The following is a 23,850-nucleotide window of genomic DNA, read 5'->3' on the forward strand; positions in this document are numbered from 1 at the left end:
TGCCAAAAAATATTATCTAAATTTCATTTTCCTTACGGAATTATAACGCGAAATTTATTTGGTTATTTCTTGCCTGCATCTTGCGCTCAATCAGGGAATTTTCTTTACCGTATTAGCATCTAAGACAATCCTTAAGACATGCATATTTTCTGTAATATTCACGAAATTTCAATTCTGAATAATTCGCTATATTTTCTTGTGCTCTTCCATTTAGCAAATATTATTTGAAATTTCATTATTCCATTTTAGAAACTGAAAATTTCAAGTTTTAGGTGAAATGTCAGTGAATTGGTTCTAGATACAGTGCGACAAAACGGTATGTCGCACTGTAAACGGTGCGACAAACGGATTTATGTGTGCGGTTGCGTACATAAATCTATACAAAATGGGGTTTCTAGAGCATCAAGTTGTGCATGGAAACTGATAAATTCTGCCTTTATAAAACTGAAACAGTTTCAATTTAATCAAACGCATGTAAAACAGCCCTTCTCCGGAAATCGGTACAATACATAACCATATTTAATGAACTCAAATTTGCATAAAAACATCGAATTTACTGTTATTTTCGTGAAATTTCCGTTTGTAAAACAGCAACAAACATGAATATACTTTGATCAGTAGATGAATAAAAATAAAATTGTTTTTTTATAAGACATCATGATCCTCTTCTTCATGAATAATTTTTAAGAATCAAATTATCAATAATAATTTTAAATCAGAAGTAAGTATTTCTATTTAAAAGATATGCTAACAAGGAAGTATCAATTTTTTGATATCAAACAACTTCTGTGTTAAATGTGAACACGAATCATCAGTTATTTTATCAAAACTTTAATATTTAGTAGATTTTCTTATCCTGTTTGCAAACATAAAAAACAAATGAAATCATGAATTTGAAATATTTACGAATGTTTGTGGCCGATGATAAAGGGAAGATATTGTCTAGAAAAAAATATCATTGATCAGTCAAGCGTATTATCAAGAATATGAAACGGTTGTCCTATCGAAAATGCATTTTGTTGCAAAAGTTAAAATTGAGGAGTCAACAAAACCATAAGGAGGGGGACAGTAGCAGCTTACTACAACATATTAATGGCTGGCAATCTGCAAAAGGTGAAACCAGCTTATCTATTTTTCTGAAACTGGGGAAGATCTCTCAAAACCAGGGCGTATACCTCCAATGGATGTCGTCACACGTATACATTAGTGGTAATGAGGTCTTTGATAGATTGGCCAAAAAGGGTTGTGAGAATGAAACGGCGGCCTAAGTGAAGATTAGTGTGCACCAGCCGATTGTCGCCAATATTGCAACCCATCGGATCCCTCTTATAGCAACCGTACTGCTGTTTTGTTTACTACTTTTTGCAATGGTTGAGTTGTACTTAAACTACAATTAAATTATGAAAAATGTTAAATTAAAAATATTAAAAAAATATCGATTAAAGATTTTACTTTTGTTCTTTATTATAAAGAAATTTAAGCTTATAATTAAAAGTTATTTTCTTCTTTCTTTTTTTAATGTGAATACGAACAGAAAATATTTATTCTTTTGCAATTTTTAACTGTCAGTATTCGCTTTAAAAAAATCGTCTGCATTCTCCCTTTCAAAGACAGCTGCAAATGGAATTCTTCGCAGTTCTCGTAATTCTTTTGGTGTTATAACGGTTGGTTCCCTTCATAATTTGTTATGTCGGGATTATTTCGAACCTGTAGAATGGATGAAGAGCGAGTTAAATATGCATACATATATATTTTACGAGTTAATGAAATTAGGAAAGGATGCTTGTTTGAAATTTTGTATTGAGAATGGTTTGATATCGAACCGGCAGAATGGATGGAAGGTGAGTGGAATATATTCTTTTACAAGTTGATGAAGGTGGGGAAAGTATGTTTGTTTGAAATTTTGTATGGAGAATGTTCCGATTGCTTATTTCTCTGTTTTTTCTTTTCTCTTGGTTATGTACTGTTTCTGTTTTCCACACAGTCTTTATGTTCAATGTGCTAGCGAAGCTACTAGGTTCCCGCTCTCGCTGCTAGCGACGCCGTAGGATGTTTTTTTAAGTTAAAAAATCCTGCCCGGTGCCTTCTACAGATGCCTTCGGCATCTGTAGAAGGCACCGGGCAGGATTCCCTCTGAAATCCGTTCGTACAACATCCTTCATTCTTTCTTTTCAATTGATTATGTACAGTTCATGTTATCCACACAGTCCTTATGTTCAATGTGCTAGCGAAGCTACTAGGTTCCCGCTCCCGCTGCTAGCGAAGCCGTAGGATGTTTTTTTTAAGTTAAAAAATTCTGCCCGGTGCTTTCTACAGATGCCGAAGGCATCTGTATAAGGCACCGGGCAGTATGAAAAAAAAAAAAAAACTTATCAGTAAAAAGTTCTAATTAGATGGCGGGAAATAGTAACCGTAACTGTTCCACGGAAGTATTTGTTTATTTTGTCCGCCATCTTTATTGGCGACTTGGCATTGTTGGCGCAGCTGGGTGCACACTAAAATTCACTTTTACCGAAACGGCCACTGGCTCATCGCGTACTTATCTAGAACTATATTCAAATCAAAGATCTAACCTCAATTTAATATTGCGTATTCCACCTGCGCACCAATGGTACACGGTAAAATCACTTGGCACTCTACTGGAAACCAAATGTGACCGTGGTTCCCGGTATTCTCTGGCTAGACTAAAAAGTGTCCACCTTAAGTGTCTTTCTTTTGAAAGTGGTAAAAAAATCCATCCCACTTGTAATAAATGCTGTTACCATCCAGCTTCACTGGATCACATTCTGGGTTGCATCGGACTTTCTAAGGAGGCTTAACATCTCATCCCTTTATTATTATAGATTTATTGGCGGTCAAAAACCTGCTGGAGCTGATCTGACATATGTCAGATCTTTTGAGGATAAGCAACAACAATAACAAATTGAGAAATTATTTGCTCCAAAAATTAACATCCTTGAAACGAAAGTAATATTTTTGAAGAGGACAATTATATCTTCGTTTATGGATGGAAATTCGGTATATCCAACAAATGACAATATTAATTGTGTAGTAAAAATTGATACGTATTTCCTTAAATAATAAAGCGGCCGATTTCTTTATTCGTTTTATATCTGTTTTCTGATGCTGAAAACACCTATTTGATATTTGATCTTTTTTTATTATTATTGATGATACAAATAAATGAATGACTGATTTCTTGGTAAACTTACTTTTCTTATTACATCATTTGTGTTATATTGATCATTTTTCGTAATATATAATATTTTTTCCTTTCTTATAATATTATTTGATGTACATTTTGGTTTTAACTGCGGCCAAAAAGGGCAAAGAAAAAATGTCACCAAATTATAAAAATTTTAATTATTAATTTTATTTTAATTATTAATAAACTTAAATGCATTATTATTTATTATGAAACATTTTGAAAGCGCGAATTTTATATAGTTTGATGATTAAAATCGCCAAACTGGCGAAATTTTTTCTTTGCGGTTTTTGGTCTATATTAAAACCGACAAAAACTTTTCTAAACTTTTATTTGCAAATATTTTTTGAGAGATCTGCAAACATCTCTAAAATTTCACCAATGCAGATGTTTTTTGCAAACATCTGTAAAATGTACTTTACAGATGCTTAATTATTTTTAGCATTTTTTTACAAAAATTGGCTCAGTTATTCATGATTGATAGCTTTCGCCATCATTCTTTCGTTTGTATAAAAAATTACTTTTCTAGTTTAAATTAATCTCAATGTGTGTTTATGCTTTATTCATGTTTTCCAAAATGTATTAATTCGGTTTTTTTTTTATAAAATTAATAATGTTGCTCAATTTTTACTAAAATCTGGGCTTTCATTTGTTTACTCTTGTGATTCGATTTAATAGTATTTAAAATAAAGAAAAATAGTCATTTCCAAAATTTTTTGTAAATGTCATCCATATGAGTATTAAATATTAAAGTGGGAATTTTAATTATTTCGTTCAAATTTAGTTTCAAATTATGCCATTAATATGCTTTTCTTTTCTATACCAGTATTTTAAAAAAAAATACTTGTCGGTTGTAACGGCGACCAAAAAGCACCAAGAAAAAATTTCGCCAAATTAGCGATTTCAATCTTCAAACAATATAGCATAAGATTCGTACGTTCAAAATTTTTCATAATAAATCATAATGGACTTAAATATATTTTTATAATTTGGCGAAATTTTCTCTTGGCTCTTTTTGGCCACAGTCAAAACTGAATCGCACCCTTTAAATCTTAAATTAAATTTCTGAAAATCCTAATTAATTTATAATGTTTCTGGTTCAGATGAAATATATTTCCTCCATCTCCTTGCCATCTTTATAAATATATTTTGGACTGAAATTTACTTTAATGCGTCTCTTGAGTTTGCCTCCAATATGGAACGGTTGTAGTGTAGATTTGTGTGCCCCTTCGATTGGCGACAAATTTCATTGATGAAGCACTACTTCTGGTTTCCATAATGTTTTGTTTTCATTGTTATTACTGTAGGGTTTCTGACCCAAAATCCCCTTGACGCTGATCTTGGCGTCAAAAAAAATCACCAAAAAAATCAAGGTGCACGCAACTGTAAATATTTACCAAGGAAGCAAGCAAAATTGTCAGCCTTTTAGCGATTCTGCAGCTGATTTGTTAACTACTGTGTTTCGCTTTGCATACCAACTACTTCGACGATTTTGCAATACCGGTATTTCGGTGAAGTGGCATATAAAAATTGATTTCAACCCTAGTCTGTATGTTTTTATTTCGCCATTCTTTTAGCATTTTTTCGATATGATTTTTCAATTATTTTCTTTTATCGTCAAACAAGAAAAAAAAAAGTCCAACAGTCTTGTACTGAATCTGATTCCAATTACTCAATGAAATATATGCAACAAAACTAATATTTCTATAATATTTCAAATAATTAATTTAATTAATTTATTTCAATACATGACATAGTTTTAAAGCTTTATAAAATGCACAAAAACTTCATATATCATTTTTAGTATCCCAAACATTCACTTTTACTTTCAAAATTTAAAGATTACTTCGCATCTCCCATCGCTTTCTTTTCTTTAATACTGAGAGGAATCTTGCGTTCCCTTAATGGCGGTTTGTTCGCTTTCTTTGGTGCTAATATTGTGAGCATTCCATTTGTACTGAGCGAACAATTGACAGTCTCATCATCGCAAGTGTCTGGCAACATATACCGACGGGTGAACTCTCTGGCCACAAATCCATGTTCATCGCTTTTTTCTTCATGCTTGCCGTGGATCACAACATATTTATCAGCAATCTTCACCTCTAACTCTTCTGGTTTGAACTGGCTGACATTCAAATCTATTTGAAACTTGTCTTTATCGTTTTTAACTTCAGATTTTCCTGAATCAGCAATATTGATTTGCCTTCGGCATCTTCCGTTTTGACCCCCTATTGGGAGCAGGTCATCTTCGAATAAGTTAACGCCGAATAATGGGTCCATGATACGTTCAGGATAGTCAAATATATCCCACCAGTTGCCTTCCAAAATTCGTGGCACAATTTCCCGAGCAAGATCTTTTCTCGACATCTTTGATTTTCCGCCAAAAGACTTCTTATAAAAACGTGGCAATATAATGAACGGTTTTAAAATCTTTAGTCGATATTTGTTAGCAGTATTTCAAATAAAACTAGCCAACGCTTCTTGAAATATTTGTTTTTGAATTAGTCTACTTTTTTCCACTACAAATTTTTTAAATTTTATTCTCAATTCAATTTTTTTTCAAAATACTGAAATCGCACAAAATTCTGTTGTGATTTCTGCTGCCAGATTACTCAATTCTGCTATCATCACTTGCAGCTGATTTCATCTGCTTATAAATGTCTGATTTTTAAAAAAAATGTCTGATTTTTTCTATCTATTATCAATGATCAAGCAATAGATGACAAAAATTTTGAAACACCAACGTTTACTTATTTCAACAGCATACTACAGGCGATATAAGCTGTTAAAGTTATTCCTTTTTAAGATGAGAAGGTTTGCAAAAAGAATATTGATATTCAAAACCATTATTAAAATAAAAAATGATATCTGCTATTGCAAATTTCAAGTTATGTGAAAACACAGCATGAGAGAGAATTTTCGTAGCTTCACTCTACTGTCTCTCCAAATGGCTGTAATTCTCCGCTGTCTCCTCGCTTTAGCTGTATCCAGCTGCCGATACGCTACTATACGAATGGTTACTCCTCACATGAATCGATACTGCTCTCACAATAAACACCTGGACTCTGTGCACAGCTCAGTTTATCAATAGTTTGGGCTTCACACAACGCTTGCACTTCGCTGGACTAATCCAACTTTTCTGCCGTTACTTCGCTATCCTCTCGATGACTCGATACAAGATCCCGACTTCGTTGATCCCCGACTACGATTCACATCACGATTGATTACGGCCTGAGACTAAAGGCTTTTTATAGTTCGCGGAGGCGGGTCAGAAGGTCTTGAACCAATCAGGCTTATCTCGATTACCAATGGCTCAAATGCTAAAATTCTCAATGTTTCCAGAAATATGTATTTTGTCATCAAATCGCGAAATGGTCGCCAAGTTTGTAGCAAAGCTTTAAGATCACTGACGCAGTCAGCACCCACAAGGCTGATCGTAAAACGGTCTTTCCAGTGATTCAACTAAATGTGCTGGGAAACAACTTTATATGTTTGTAACAATATGTATAATATCAGACGTGAACATCTTTTTATCAGGGTCTCTTTTATTTATTTTATAAATTGTGTAAATTATTAGAAATTAGAAAGTTGATGAATATTTACAAAAAAAAGTTCAGAATAAATACATTTTTGACAATTAGATATCAATTAACATGTATTATATAGTTTGCAAATAATTCAATGGGAATAGACAAAAGCATAATTTCTTAAAATAAAAAAAATGAATACTAAAATATTAATAATAATTATTTCTGTTCACATGACCTGTTTTTTTTCTAATTATTAGATAACTAATTATATTTTACAATAAATTTTAAAACTTTAGTTCTCTCCTAATATTGCTCGCCTACCAGTAATTAAATAATGATACCAAATTATAAATACAGTTCACATTTGCAAATGCATTAAAAATTATGCATCGAAAGAAAAATACAAACAAAATGTTACTTGAAAATTAGTTTATAAACTCATTCTCTCATAAATGCTTTCAGAAAAGAAATCTAGTGTAAGGGTGCCAAAGATGCCAAGTAGCCAAAGTAAAAACTCAAAATGATTGACAATATAAGCAATACTGTAAATCAGTTGCAGTTGGCAATAACTGCTTTTTAAAATTAGAGTTATGAATTCATGGATCCGAATTGTTTAAGATTGTCTTTTGAGTATTTATTTTCCGCTATTGCTCGTTTCCTCTGAAATAAAGAATTTTTGCAAACCGTCTGCGTGATCTGCTCTTCGAAAAAATAAAATTGGTAATATTTCTAAAATTGATGATATTTCTGACAGTCCCATTCAACTATTGTTCCTTAAACAACGATAGACAATCGACAGTATCGAATTTCTGAAATATGGACTTCTTCAAAACTATCGATATTTTTCTCTCGGAAAGTATTAGACGCATTTTCAATCGATAATTTTTAAATTTTCTATACAGCAATACTATGAACTGTTCGCAGCATTGTAGCTATCTAACAGAGATCATGTATTCTGATTATGGAATGCTGTAGCTTATTGATTATTGAAACAGTTTTCTATAATTTTATTTTTTTCTTAATTCCTGATGCAATTTTAGTCAATAATTTTCAAATTATCGACAGTAGGCCCAAAACAATGCAACATACAATAGGTCGTGCTATAGGTCAAAGCTGAATTCATTGAAATAATACTGTAGTAAATCGCATATGTATATTTGTGTTTATAAATAGCATATGCATAGATGGAATAAATTCAATGTACTAAATAGGTATTTGAGAACATATTCGTGTGTGTGTGTGTGTTCGTGCTTGTTCGTCCATTGATATATATGAAATATTCGTCCATATGTTTGAAACATACTTGTATTTATATGTTCTATTTAGATAAAGTACTAAATACTTATACATATAAACTTACAATAGAATGAAGTATATTCTCTCTTCGAACGAACGCCTGTAATATTCACTTCACGTGCGTGTAAAACAACGTAGTACTTATATACGCAACAAATATATATGTAAGAATGTGTATAACGTATTAAATACTTTACACTTATTTACACCGAAATATGTAACTATTTGCAAATCGATGTTTGTACAACAGACGAATTCATAAATGTAAATTTCAATAATTATATGCATTAAATATTTCACGTAGAAAAGTATATACGTACATATGTATGTAGCTTACTGTATACGGGCATACGTTGTATAAGTATTCATAATATCACATTTTATGTATATTTTTATTTAATTTTACTTTTGTTGTACATGCATTTGTACTTCTACATGCGTGTGAAACATACTAAATATATGTATATATGTGGATCAGTACATACATATTTATGCGTCTGCAGCACTAGTTAAGTGTGTTTGTAATTTATTAGGTATAGCTCTGTGCACGTATGTTCAATCGCACGTACATATTTATGTAGCACATTGCTGACAAGCTTGTCGCCGCTAAAAAGCTCTTACCGCCATGTCAAAATTGTAAGTTAAACTGCAAGGAGAAAATTGACGAGAGCCAAAGACAAGAAATGTTTACAACCTTTTGGGCCCTTGGAGACTTGCAGCGTCAACGTCAATACGTCAAAGATTGTATGCAAATAGTAGCGCCAAAAGTAGAATGGGTCACTTTGAATGCGACACGTATTAGAGGTAAAAACCAAGGATATTATGTGATCCATAAAGGTGAAAGATTCAGAGTCTGTAAGTATTTCTTCAAAAACACATTCAACATAACAGACAGGTTCATCAGAACAGTCATTGAAAAAATAGACAACGAAACAAATATTCTAAAAACAGATCAAAGGGGAAAACACCAGAAGCATAACAAAATAGAAGTTACTTTGGTGGAAAGTGTTCATAAACATATCAATTCTATCCCAAAAATCCCTAGCCACCACTGAAGACAAGACACTTTACAAGTTTACATCGAAGGGGGAAAGTCTATCGCAGTTTTGCATAGAGACTACAAGAAGGAACGAGAAATAGAAGGAAAAAAATGTGCTACTTACGACCAATATTTCCAAATATTTAAGACGTATAATATTAGCTTTTTTCAACCAAAAAAAGACCAATGTTCACTTTGCCGACAATACGAAAACTCTCCAAAATCGGATGCATTAACTGAGAAGTATGAGCAGCATATCATAGAGAAAGATCTTTCTCGAATGGAGAAGCAGGCAGACAAAGAAAACTCGGACGCTGAAACTGCTGTTGCTGTGTATGATTTACAAGTGGTTCTTTCGGTTCCGAACTGTTTGGTGTCAGACTTTTATTACCTGTCTAAGGTGGCTTCATACAACTTTACTATATTTAACATTAAAAAAGATGAAGTGTTCTGTTACTTCTGGAACGAAACACAGGGACACCGTGGCCCAGTAGAAATCGGAACGTCCGTTTGGAAGTATCTCTCTTACCTTGATGCACAGGGGTCAGTGAAAAATGTCATCTTTTTCAGCGACAACTGTTCTGGACAACAAAAAAACCAATACTTAATGTCTATGTATCTCCAAGCAATTAATAAAATGAACTTCGATTCAATCACACACAAATATCTTGTCACAGGGCATACTCAAAATGAAGGTGATAACGTACATAGCCAAATTGAAAAATCGGTCAATCACTTTTTGCGTGGACAACCCGGCATATTTTCACCAGTTTAATACTCAACAATAATCAGTATGACAAAAAAAAAAAAAAAAAGGAAAGCCATACAAACTTGTTGAGATGATGTACTCCGATTTCCTAAATATTAGGGATACGGGCATCCCTATCCCAGCAATTTCAGAAATGAGCGTCATTATGTTTAAAAAGAGTGAGCCCTTGAAGATTTATGGAAAAAGGTCTTACGGGGATGCGCAGTTCCAAATCGTAGTAGATTTAGAAATGAAGAAAACTCGAAAGTCTGGGAGTCCAACATTTCCTGATTATGAGCAGGCATACCCAACTCCATTCAAGGTGGCAAAAAAAACAACAAAGGAGAAGCTACTGGGTGTGTTAAAAAATGGCCTTATTCCTCGACAGTTTTCCGATTTTTATAACAGTTTGTAACTAGTTTGTACCTACTTTATTTCCATATTAAAACGTTTCAAATGAATTATTTTTATTTTATTTCCAATTAATTAAATAATAACTTACCTTATTGTTGCCTAGAATTATCTTCAGTATTTAATAATAATACTTACGTAACAACGGCATATCTTCATTTCTTTCTTAAATAGTAATATTTAAGGCATTTTTTCTTTGCCTGTATAAGTAGTTCAGTAAAAAACAATTATTTTACCACCAAAATATTTCGCTGTGGCTAATAATATATTCGGGAATAATTTATTCGATTGTGCAAAAACTTTGAAACGCTCTCCTGAAAAGTAGTGTTTTGCAAATATGCCACTGTTCATTTCAAGCAGCGATTTCTCGGCTGACTCATGCATTCACGTGCTTAAAGAAAATACTGTGCTTCTGCAAATTGAGGTTTAATACAGGATCAACAACATTAAATTAAAAGTTTTATGACGAATTTGAAACCATGATTAAACAATTTTTTTATGTACCGAAAATTATTTTTCTTATTTTCATTAATTTTTGCAGTAACTCGAATAAAATATTTAAAACAGTTTATTTTATTAAAAATTAAATGTTATCGAAGCGACCATTAAAAGCTACATTGTTTAATAAAGGCAATATTTGCATCTAAAATACCAGTGCTTGGAGTAGCTTTATTAACAGTTAAAAATAAAATTTAAAAAAAATTCAATCAGACAATTAGAAAGGGGGGGACCTATCATGAACTGTTGCCATCATATCATAGCATTACTATGTGTCTCCAGGATAAGATATAGATACATAAACTAGTATCAATTATATATTAATTAACAATGAAACTCTAAAGGGAATCTTCAAAAATATTTAAAAATTTGAATAAATAGTTTTCGTAGTTTTAGATTAGTAGATATCATTTGAAGATTTACAGCGCAGGTAAGCAATATCTTTCAAAGACATGTTTTAGCACTTTTTTTTTCTATTAAGAGCGATAGTAATATCTGAATTTTCCGATTATGCAACTTCGAATGAAAGTGGCAGGGCTGGTCCACTCCTATTCACCAGCGGCCGAGCGCCGAAGCTCTTTGAACTGAAAGATGGAGTTCTCTGCTGTGGAAAGCAGTTCTCCGCTGTGTGGGGTTTGCCTGGTTTCTCCCATGCTTTATACGAATGTGGGTCAGTTTCCTTTCAAAGTCCTTCCAGGGAGGCACTTAGCACATTCCAAAACTCTCTATTCGGCATCACTCCTTTCCAAATTGATTGTTGAAGATACCAGTTAGTTAAGTATCATTCACACAACAACAATTCCTACGTTTCGGCTAATTAAAAGATTTAGAGATATAATTACATATTTAAGTCTGCAGGAGTGCGCTAAGTTGTCGTGGACGCGTTGATCCACTGCCCCTACCGTCAACGCACGACACTTTAATTTACTCACACCCCGAATTCGTGACCAGCAAATGGAATCCATTTCTTAGGCGTGTGCGAGAGTGGGCGAGGTTCGTTCGATCTCCCGGGGCTGTCCTGGAATGTAGTCATCGTAATGTATGAGGACAGCCCTCGAGGAACTCTGATAGCCGACCTGCACGTGGTGTTCCTCGGGCAACGCTGTTAACTAAAATCCAACAGCGGCTGATGGGCTACTGACATTTTAGAAAAATAATAAAAACTGAAACCAAATGAAGTTGCGAAAAAGCATGCATTTACTAGTCCAATTTAAAATTCAAAAAGTGGAAATTCTTCTTACTAGACATGAATTTTTTTCCATACTCATATTATTCTTTTTTTTTCTAATGAATATTTCAATATTTTCTGTATATTTTATTTCCTTAATATATTGTTTACAGTGTGTCTCGATTTAAGCAATTTCGATTTGAACTCTGGATTTTTAAAAAAAAGATTATTTGGTTCATTTTAGTGTATTTAAAAAAGCGCGCTTTAAAATTTTGTTTTCATTATTATTTTCTAAATTTAATATTTAATAATTCATCAATGGAATTAATATTGAATCTTATAATAAACTTTAAATTTTATTACCAGATGTCTCTTATCCTCTGGATTTAGAAACAGATTAAATAAAGAGAGTGAATGAAACTTCAATTCTAGCAATTTTATAATGTTATATTCTGATGAGATACACATAATCGTGGAGAACTTCAGAATTCTCTCATATAAAGATGGGGATGAGAATTCGATAGCAGAATTTCATCATCGTCTGCATAAAACTTGTAATTATAAACCGTATTTAATGCAACTAAATTCCTTTTTAAAAAATTACTTAACGAATGAAGAAATAAAGCTTGACATAGCTTACTCACCGAAAGATTTTATCATTAATGAGAAATTAAATGCGACACAGGTTGGTTAATTGAACCATTTAAAACCGCCAAAAGGATCGCCATCAACTTTATTTATAAAATTTCTTTAAATAAATGAAAAAATGGTATTTTTAGATAAGCTTAAACCGGGACTCATGGCTAACTTTTCCCGAATTCGTCATTTTCTCACGGCATTCGCAACAATGCTAAGTGGAAGAATGCGTTGATAATAAAGAGAGAAAAAAAATGAAAAGTAATAACTTTATTTTAAATTATTTATCACATTAATGGGATATTATTTGGTATTGTTACTGAATTTTATTTTTACTTTCTTAATAAAACGACGGAAATTTAGCGTGATAACTAATGCTGAGTTTACACTCGGCCAGTTATAAGACGGCCAGTAAGCAACGCACCTCGAGTACGTTTCAGTAGACGGTCAAACGCATTTCTTTTAGTCTGGAGTGGAAATTTGGAAAATGATTGTCAAGGTTATCTGATCACGACTAAACATATCGTTCTTCATCTTAAAATAACTCTCATGCAGCATCAAAATGGATGTTAATATCAATGAACTGTGCAATTTTTTTTTATCAAATATTAAATAATAAAAATAAATCCTTCTGTAAGATAAAGCTGCAGTTTTCATAGAAAAAAAAACTCTTTCAAGTCCAAAGAATTTATTAAAAATCTGTATATGAAAAAAGAAACATTTTGTACTGCAACACTTTTATGGTTTGCAGTAATTATTATTTTCATGTATTCATTTTAATGTGATTTTTGAAGTATTTTTCTTTAAATAAGGTACCGCATTCTTTAAACAATCCGTTCTAATACTAAAATATGAGAATTTTTAAACTTAGGAAGAGAGTGATACTGAGGAAAAGATAAAACTAGAGGATCAATGAGAAAATCAATGTTCTTCAGACTAAGCCATTTGAAACAATGATAGCATGATAAAAGAATATGGATTTAGATTATAAGAAATTAAAATTATTCAGTAAATAATTCTATTCTGTGCATAATAAAAATTGAGAAAGGAAACTTATCCAAATTAATGTTTCTAATTATTTTCATAATTAACTATTTAAAAATAAACTGGAGCCAGTCGGAAGATTTCTTTCAAAATCGGAACAAATATTCAGAAAAAAAAAAAAAAAAGGTAGAAAGGGAAAGAAAATTAAAGGAAAAAAGACAAGAGAATGTCTGTCCAATGTATAGAGCTAAATAATATTCATGGCTTCGTTCATAAATGTTTTCGTTTTCATTTTAAGATATAAAGGGTGTCCCAAAATGAACGCAAGATTTGAATTTGTCACCATTCGTACAGTAAAATGTTGACAACCCTATTAAAAAAACCATTTGATAACTGATAGTTTAGGGTTCCTAAAATTACACGACAGAACAACGTGTTTTCATTGTTGAACAATATTTCAAAAATGATGAAAGTCTGTGCGGCCATAGTTCGAAAATTTGAGAATTGGCCCCCTAGATCGTGTGATTTAACACCTTTGGATTTCTTTTTTGTGGGGTTATTTAAAGTCAAAGACCTATGCCAACAAGTTCAAAAGAAAGCGTGCATTGAAAGAGGAAATTCAACGCTGCATCAACGAAATTCAGCCATATATATACAAAATGGTCATGGAAAATTTCGATAAAAGAGCACTACGTATGTGCGAGTAAAGCCGTGGAGGACATTTACCCTATGTGTTATTCCATAATCCTATCCTGTGTACTTGACGATTCAATAAAAGTATACCTGTTTAAATTTTTAAAAAAAATCTGTTGTTTTTTTTAAAATTTAATTTATATTTTGCGTTAACACGTTGCTCTATAGTGTAAAGTTCCGTTTTTATTAATCCTAAACTATCAGTTACTAAATGTTTTTTTTAAAAAAATGGGGTTGTCACCACTTTACTGCATAAATGCTGGCAAATTCAGATCTTGCGTTAATTTTGGGACACCCTATAAATGACAGAGCCTATATTACAGGAAAACTCAACTTTCTGATAACAAATATATCACAAACAACACTCGCTTAAAATCTTACCAATATATATATTTTTTTGCTTAAAACAAATACTTACAGTTTAATATTTAGGAATAGAAAAATACACGAAAAAAATGTGAGCTTTCATTGTCTACAAATCATTAAATACACTTTTTTGTCTCATTCGATGAAGAAGTAAATAAAAAAAAATGAATGAAATAAAATAAATTCATATTGTTTAGACATCTGCTAGGAAAGATTACAGAAAGGTTTGGGTGACTCATGTGTTCAGAGATCTCTTTTGTGTATTCAACCATTGCTTTGATTTCTGCATTTTGCTATGATGAGCAGATGTAAAATTCGAACTTTAAGCTGTTGAACGAATCGCGTCAGTCAAAAAAAGATTATACAAGTTAGAGTGTATTATTGCATCGATAGAAATGGTTACAAAATGCTTATGGAAATGTGGAAAGTGTGTATATTTTCCCTAACATTTATGACCAATTGAAAAATAGCAGATTTGCATTTGTTGACTACTAGTCTCTTTGATTTCCATCACACGAATTGGCTGACCTTCAGCTTTTAGACAAAACGACCAAGAAATGGATAACATAGAAATATTCACTGATGGATCCAAACATGATAAGAGGACAGGCGCCTTTAGTATACTTCCACGGTAGGGAAATAGATAAAAAACAGGTTGCGTTTTCGTACAGGTTAGACAAAATCTCAAGTTAGAATCTTTTAAAAACTACTACTATTTTTTTTCTTGGTACGTCTCATATAAGAAAAACTAAAAAAATAATCTTTTATTTTTTTGTAAATAAAATAAAGCTAAAAACTTGTAAGTACAGAATTCTAATTTTTATTAAGTCTCATTGTAAGATTATTTATTGCAAGTAAAAATTGTTCAAAAGCCTTTTCGATTTCTGTCTTCTTTTCACAATTTTGAAGGTTAACTGCGATCATCCGATTTTGAAAAGTGTAAATTTCCAACAGAAATGTATTTGTAAAAAAAAAAAAAAAAAAAAAAGTCAGCAGAATAACAGTACCAACTATGTTTCCAAAGAAATCTGCATTTTCTAAAAATATCCTGTTATTATTTTAGTTGAAAATCTTGTTAAATTAATTAAAATAATTTTCTTTCGTTCAAAAATGTTAAATATTTTTTTTAATATTTGAAATTAGTTTTTTTTAAAGTCATTGATTAAAATATAAAAATAAGTTTTCTTGTAAATTTTTACTGATACTTAGTTTCTCCTAGAAAAACTCATTAAAGTTTAATATTTACTGAAATAACAAAATGCTCATTAAAAATGTCTTAAGATAGAAAAAAATGTGAGAAATCAGTCATATTTTAGTTCCAGTAATTTTCTCGTCCATTTTGGAATCCCCTTGTCAGAATTAAGTTTACATCATCTAAAAAAAGAATTCTTGTATTGATTTATCTAACTATTTTTCTTCTAGCTATTTACATGTTTAGATATAAAATAATTGTTCCCTCAGGATGCTAATCGTCTAATTTTAACTGAAAACAAAATCATTGGCCATCAAAGAAAGTTCTAGAATCGAGGCAAGTACGAATATTCGAATATTAATTCGTTGAAACCTACGACTTCCCATTTTTTTCTTTTTCAGAGTATGTAATATTAAGAAAGTATTGAAATTGTCAAAAAGTTCGAACTCGAGATTTTGACGAATCTTCACATTTTGTTCGAAAAACAAATTTTTAGAAAATGTCTGTCTGTGACAAAGATAATAGAAAACGCTTTGAGCTAAATGGGTAAAATTTGGTACACCAAATTTGTAAATTTCTATCAAATTTTGAGTAATTCTATTAAGTGGAAGTCTGTCGGTCAGGATGTATGAATGTACACGATAACTATTAAACCAACAGAGCTAGATGTTTAAAGTTCGGAGCACAAATTTAACATCTATAGTGTAGACATCTATCAAATTTTGAGCCAAATCCAACAAGTGGTTGACCGTATGTCAGTCTGCACCTTCAGAATGTTTAATTAAAAAAAAGCAATATATCAAATTTGATATTGGATTTTGCTACTGCAATTATAGTTCTGTGACAAATTTGGATTTCAGTCGGTTGGGAAAAAAGGGTCTAAAACACAAATTCACCTTTATTTGAGAGTGTGCAAGAAAGTTTCGGGGGGACATTCTCGTTGATTTCAAATGGCGGATTACAAGTTGTCAAGGAAGATGAATGCTATTAAAAACATCAGAATATCAACAGTCATAGTTCAAGATTAATTTCTTGAAGGGTAATTCAAATCTCAGTTTCTACTGAAAACAGTTTCGAACCACTTGTAAATGTGGATCGTGATTGCACTATCTCCAGTTTTATTTTTCGATTACAAATTTCAGTTTTTCAGATGGAATAGCCTTCTCAATAGCTGAGCCATCAATAATGGGTATCTAAGAGATTCTTGCTTCTTCCTATATAAAGTACACGAGAAAACATTGAGATCGTCAGAAAATTCAAGCTCCAGATCTTAACGAATCTCCACATTCCAGATCTCCTTGAGACCGAAAAAAGAATTTTTGGAATTATGTCTATCTGATCGTGAACACAATAGCTTAAAAATGCTTTGAGCTAGATGATTGAAATTTGGTATTTGGGCTTAGCACAAAAATTGTAGATTTCTGTCAATTTTAGAAAAAAATTCCGAAGACGAAATCTTCAGTTCGGCTGTCCTCAAATACTATGCAAATGAACACGGGTATCGAAACGAGCTAATTAAATAAAGTTAATACGCTAGTCATGTATATGAAATGCAAATCTATTTCAAATTTGGAACCGTCAAAGGTAACCGTCTGACGGTTTTTACTTTTGTATGCGCATGCAAACAGAATAACTCAAAAGCGCAATGGTTTAAATAAATTGAAGTTGATATATCATCTTGCGACTATAGTTGTAGATCTATGTCAAATTTTGGTTTTAAAAAGAAACATATGACGAAAAAAAAAAGATATCCAAAAAATTCTACTTTCTGGTATTTGCATATTATTTTTATGTTTATATATTAATCAATTAATCCTCAAAGATTACGGGCTAGATTGAAATGAAATATCGATATTTCGTATCTATCGTTCGACAGTGCCACTCAATTAATACGCAAGTATCAAGAAATAAGTAACTAAATACAGTTACTTGTTTCTGAAAGTATAGAACGACAGACGGTCAACCCTTAATTGGATTTGGTCCAAAATTTGTTGTTTACACTATAGATGTTAAATCTATATACCAAATATTATCTACCTCTCTTCATTTCGTCGTTATAGTGTTAACTTATATTCAAATAGCCGGACAGACTGACTTCATCTGAACAGATTTTACTCAAAATTTGATAGAAATATGCAAATTTGATGCAAAGACCGTATACTAAATTTCAACTGTCTAGCTCAAATCATTTTTGTCTCAGATAGACGGAAATTTTCAAAAAATATGTTTTTCGAACTCGGAGGGGGGGGGGGGTCTAAAGCGTGGAAATTCGTCGAAATCTCGAGTTTTGAATCGAGAATTTTTTTGATGACTACTATAGTTTCTCGATACTACGTATACGAGAAAGTAAAAATGTTAGTGCGTACTTAGATATTAGTGCATACAAATGTGGAAGACATGCAGTTATTAAGCTATCATATACAAAAAAAAAAAAAAATGTGTGCGTTTTCACAGAATTACTTAAATAAAGTTTAACTAAAATAAATCATTAAAATATTAAGTTAAAAACTTAAACTAAATTGATCCATTTATTAAAATTGGGATTTGACAGTGCGTACTGCATAGGCCCACAAAATATCTAAACCAGGTACAGAACATTGCCTTGTTTAATCTAAATAAATGATAATTCAAAGGAATTGCAATATGAAAGTGAGATTATGATATTTATTTAGTTATTCTTAAAAGAGACGTGATATTCTATGTACACTAAAGTTAGAAAGGTCTATTCAAAGTTTAGGTTTTTAACAATTAATTAAAATTAATTATCTAAAATATTATTTTTTGAAATGGATAATTGAATAATGAATAATAAAAGGACCTAATTCGGTTCATTTCATGAAAATTCAAGACAAATTTGGGAGGCATTTTCTGTCTGAAACAGTTTCGAAATCTGAATTGTCAAATTCAGATTTTCAAATGAAGTTTGCGGATCTAATTAAATAATTAAATCCACACATTTAGAAGGAGTGATTATTTCAATTTTAATTTATATTAAAATGTTTGATATTCTGCGTAACGTAAATTCTTCAATACAATCATAGTTAAATACGGAATTGTTTCTTAAGCACTGCTTGTTAAATTACAAATAAAACAAAAAATCCCTCCATTATGTTATCTTTAATAGAAAAACCTGCACCGTGGATGAAAAAAAGAAAGAAAAGCAGATAGAAATATCGAGATTTTCACCATATTCAAATCCATTTATGAATAACAACTTCACGAACTAAACAATAAATCAGAAAAAGCAATCCTGATTGGACATTCAAAATTTGTTTTGCATTTTTCTATCCATCTTTTTTCTCTTGGAAAGTTTCGGAATTGGCGGAATTAATTATCATAATTCGTATTGCGCGCGCATCAACGCGTGCGGTTGAATCTTAACTTTTCTTTCAGTTCACTGTTGGCTGAGAAATTAATCGGTAGAAATTCATTTCAATTGAATAATGCGATTAATTTTCCGCGCTGTTATTTCTAACGAGAACCATTTGGTAAGTTTATTTATTTATTGAATGCTGTATTCATTTTAAAAAAATACTTTCATCGCTATAAGCTTAATATCTCGCTTTCCGTGAATATCTGTCTTACGCTAGAATTTAAATTGCATATACAGTGCACTCTCGAGTATCCTGTTTGCGACTTTCCGCCTTTCTTACTATCCGGCCTAGTTTTCTTTTATCATAATTAAATGAGGAAGGTAAGGCATCTATTAAATCGCCTTAGCAGGCGTTTATTAAGGACTTTTTCAAAACCTAAAACTGTAAGTTTTGACTCTTATCTTAGGGTTACGTTTTCATATCTGTGTAATGATATATCAGTGAAAAATAAAATTAGTTTGAACCAATTTTCTTAAGAATAAGGCCTATGATTTATGTTAATGCTTTGTTTATGTTTCCTGCATTTCAGTTGGGCATTACAGAATTGTTAAAATGTGAAGTTTATATTCTTTAACTTATTTTTTCCCTAATAAATTCTTGAAACGTGTGCAGTGCAGTATATAACTACCAGTACAGAACCTTCTATTTTAACTGGACACGTTATCGCCAATTGATTCTATGTTTCACTGGGCCGCGGCTGCGTTCACATTGAGATAAATGGAAAGCTTAGTACTCAATAATAGTAATACAACAGTGCTTTTTGGTATGGAAAGTTTGTCTTCTAGTATTGGTAGGCAAAGAAATGAATTCATAGAAATCTGGACTATCCGGCTTTTTTTTAATCCAATCCTTCCGCCATATTAGGCCGGATACTTGAGAGTGTACTGTAGTTTCCATAAGTCTGACACATTAATATACGTATGTTTGTAGAATATAAGCTTACTTAATATATGTTAAATACATTAATACATACACATTAATATATGTTTTCTTACATCTTTTGTTTGTATATAAATTGTTTAGAGCGATCTTGGTTGTTATGTTTTTCTGTAAATCGTATGCTTGTTTTCTTTGCATGTAAATCGTACGTCAAATGTTTGAATAGTTAAGAAAATTTAGTTGTTGATAATGCTTGAAAGAAAATGTCTTTTTATCAGGTAATCTGTCCAAAAAATGTGAACTAAAATTTAAGTATGTGTTCTTTCTGTTACTTTGTACTTTTCAGACGTTTTTAAAAAACGTTAGAAGTTTCAATTTCGAATTTTGATGCGACACTTCTACATCCCATTTAGACATTTCACGTTATTACTTCTGATTTAATACGGATTGTTTCATGTTCTTATAAATGGAATTTTCACTATGAATTCCGATTTTAATCTGGCCGGTCAGAACTTTCGAACCCACATCTATAATGATGAATCTCACTGCTTCAAATCAGTAAGCGCAGAATTGAATGAACCCTTTCCACTCGGAAAAGTAATTCGATGCAAAAGTATTCAGCTGTTATTAGGACTTGCTTATTGCTATGAAAAAAAAATACTATAAAGTTCAATTTTACTGAAAAACTAATATGCATCTTCTTCCTACTCTTTAGGTATATTTTAAAAATTAAAATTAAAAAATAAATAAAACGTCAAAATGATGCATCGTCTTGAATGATGAGCGAGAGGCACCATCTTAGTACAAAGGGTTAAACTTATGCTATAAATTGGTATTAAAGTTCATAAGATCATGTTTATTTTTGATTTCATTTTTTGCGACACTAGGAAGAGATCGATAATCTATGGCTGTGAAGCCATATTGAGTTCCTTCAATGTGTAATCATAATGCAAGTTGCTTCATAACTTTTGTTTAACAAAATCGTTTTGCATTTGAACTTTTGGCGATTTTCAATATAACTTGGCGAATAGATATTTTAAACATTTATTTAAAATCAAAGAAATCAGCTAATCAAAGTAAACCTGCCGTCATGTTGAAAAATAAAAATAACATATTTGCCGGACTGAGATCAATTTTGTCGAAAATTTTGGCAAATAAAATTTAGTTGAAAAATTAAGTACTCATTTTATGTGATGTATGCAAATGCAGTACAGTTTTATAAAATAATCGAAATGTCAGTCTATTATTTGAAGAAAAGATATTTTCAGAATTATTGCCCCCGAGTTTGTCGCTAATATGACAACCCATCAGAACGCTCTTCTAGCAACCCTAATGCTGTTTTGTTTACTACTTTTTGCGATGGTTGAGTTGTACATGAACTACAACTATGTGATGAAAAATGTTAAATTAAAAATATTAAAAAATATCGATTAAAGAATTTAATTTTATCCTTTATTATAATTAAAGTTTATTAAATAAAAAAGTTAAGCTTAGAATTAAAAGTTTTCTTTTTTTTTAAATGTGAATACGAACAGAAAATATTTATTCTTTTGCAATTTTTAACTCTCGGTATGCGCTTTAAAAAATCGTCTGAATTCTTAATTTAAGAAATCGTCTGCATTTTCACTGTAAAAGACGGCTGCAATGGAATTTTTCGCAGTTCTCGTAATTCTTTTGGTGTTCTAACGGTTGGTACCCTTCATAATTTATGTCGGCAATTGTGTAAGAATGGATGTCGGGTAAATGGGATGGAATGCAGTGTTTCGAACCTCAGAATGGGTGAAGGATGAGTGAAATATATTCTTTTTACGAGTTGAAGTTAGGAAAGGATGCTTGTTTCAAATTTTGTATGGAGAATGGTTAGATATCGAACCGGCAGAATGGATGACGGGTGAGTGGAATATATTTTTTTATGAGTTGATGAAGTTGGGAAAAGGATGTTTGTTTGAAATTTTGTATGGAGAATGTTCCGATTGCTTCTTTCTGCGTTCTTTTATTTTGGTTATGTACTGTTCCTGTTATCCACACAGTCCATATGTTCAATGTGCTAGCGAATCTACTAGGTTCCCGTTCCCGCTGCTAGCGAAGCCATAGGTTGTTTTTTTAAGTTAAATTCTGCCCGGTACCTTCTACAGATGACTTCGGCATTTGTAGAAGGCACCGGGCAGTCTGGGAAAAAAAAAAATACTTATCAGTAAAAAGTCCTAATGATATGGCGGGAAATGGTAACCGTAACTGTTCCGCGGAAGTATTTGTTTATTTTGTCCGCCGACTTGGAATTGTTGGCGCAGCAAGAGACGCACTAAAATTCACTTTTACCCAGATTTTTCTAACTTTAATAATTATATTTTATTATTACTAACGTTGTTGCACTGATAATGAATAATTGAATTACTGTATGTTTTATAATAAACTTTTTAATTAAAGCAATCATATAGTCATTTTATCAATCAAATATATCTAGATACAATATTTGAAAGTATGCATTTCATGAATCATATTACTGAAATATTTCGTCAAATTTTTACTGTTTGAGTTAAATTTATAGTAAGTAATCAGTTTAACCAAAAATTAATTGAATTAAAATGAATTAAATTTATAACTAAATTTAATTTTTAGAATGGTTGTTCACGAAAAATTTTTTTTCCCACCCCTGTACTATCCAGAAAATTGCTAATCATGTGTTATTTTATATATTTTTTAAATCTAATTTCTATTTTTTAGACTCGCAAGAGGCTGTTTTAGTCCTTATAGTGAATATATTGTTAATTTTTATTAAATATTCATTTTCAATTTAATTTCAGTTTAATCCTAGTTTAGTATGCTCCCGAGTTAGTCACCAATGTGTTAACCCAAAAAAGCAAGCATAGTAACCCTAATATTGATTACAATTTCTCCGCTAATTGGGTTGTACATCTATTACAGCAAATTTGCAAGAAATGAAAATTAAAAATAATTGACAAATAAGAAACCATTAAATAATTAAATTACGTTATATAATCGAAAGTATTATTACTGTTAATAAAATATTCAATCCTATTTTTAAAGCGAACTAGGAACAGATAATATTTAACCTTTTGCCATTCTTACTAGATTATTTTATTATAATTAAAATCGTCTGTTTACGAATTTTGTCAGAACAGGAACTATAAGCATCTGCTAAAGCTTTTTTAATCGTTTGTCTTAATTTCAGTTTTTCATCTTAACATTCTAATAGAATTATTTACGATCTTGTTCTTTTCGTGGATTTCCCATGATTATTTGATAAGTTAAGTGTGTTCAATAATCCGATGTCTGATGATTAGGATAATAAGAAATATTATGTTCATAAATAGTATGAGGAAGATTTGTATTTGTGAATTCGATGCCAACATTTTAAAATATATATGGGGCTGATAGAACAAAGTTTGAATCGCTGAAATATTCTGTTTATGGAAATCGCTCCTTGCTCAAATGAAGTTGAACCGTGTAAGAGTATTTATTCCTTCTAATTCCTTCTTAAGAAAACCACCAATCTCTAGTATCGAAGTTATTAGAATGCTTTCAGTTTTTCTTGTGCTGTTCGTTATTCTCAGAATCCTTAATTTTAATGACCTAGTGAAGCTACTAGATTCCTATTTCCGCAGCTAGCGAAGCCGTAGGATTGTGTGTGTGTTTTAATAAATTCTGCCTGATGTCTTCTTCAGATGCCGAAGGCATCGCATGTTCGAATTTTATTGTCTAAAATACGAACCGGCGCAGCCTGTTTGCAAAAGTTCGTTTTTTCAGAATTCAAAGAAGATGCAGCAATCTTGATTCATTAAGGTTCAAAACGAAGCGTTCTCCGATCAA

General features: G+C 31.4%; 1 protein-coding gene across 1 annotated transcript; it reads right to left on the reverse strand.

Moving 5' to 3' along the window:
• Positions 1-5,047: 5,047 nt before the first annotated feature.
• On the reverse strand, positions 5,048-5,572 carry LOC129987447 (alpha-crystallin A chain-like). Its single transcript, XM_056095430.1, has one exon. The coding sequence runs from the start codon at positions 5,570-5,572 to the stop codon at positions 5,048-5,050; it is 525 nt and encodes a 174-aa protein (XP_055951405.1).
• Positions 5,573-23,850: the final 18,278 nt, after the last annotated feature.

Source organism: Argiope bruennichi, chromosome 10, assembly GCF_947563725.1.
Source record: "Argiope bruennichi chromosome 10, qqArgBrue1.1, whole genome shotgun sequence".
In the NCBI taxonomy this organism is placed as follows: Eukaryota; Metazoa; Arthropoda; class Arachnida; order Araneae; family Araneidae; genus Argiope; species Argiope bruennichi.

Bases quoted from the DNA above. Each gene is read 5' to 3' on its own strand.
- LOC129987447 (XM_056095430.1), bottom strand. From the start codon at position 5,572: ATGTCGAGAAAAGATCTTGCTCGGGAAATTGTGCCACGAATTTTGGAA.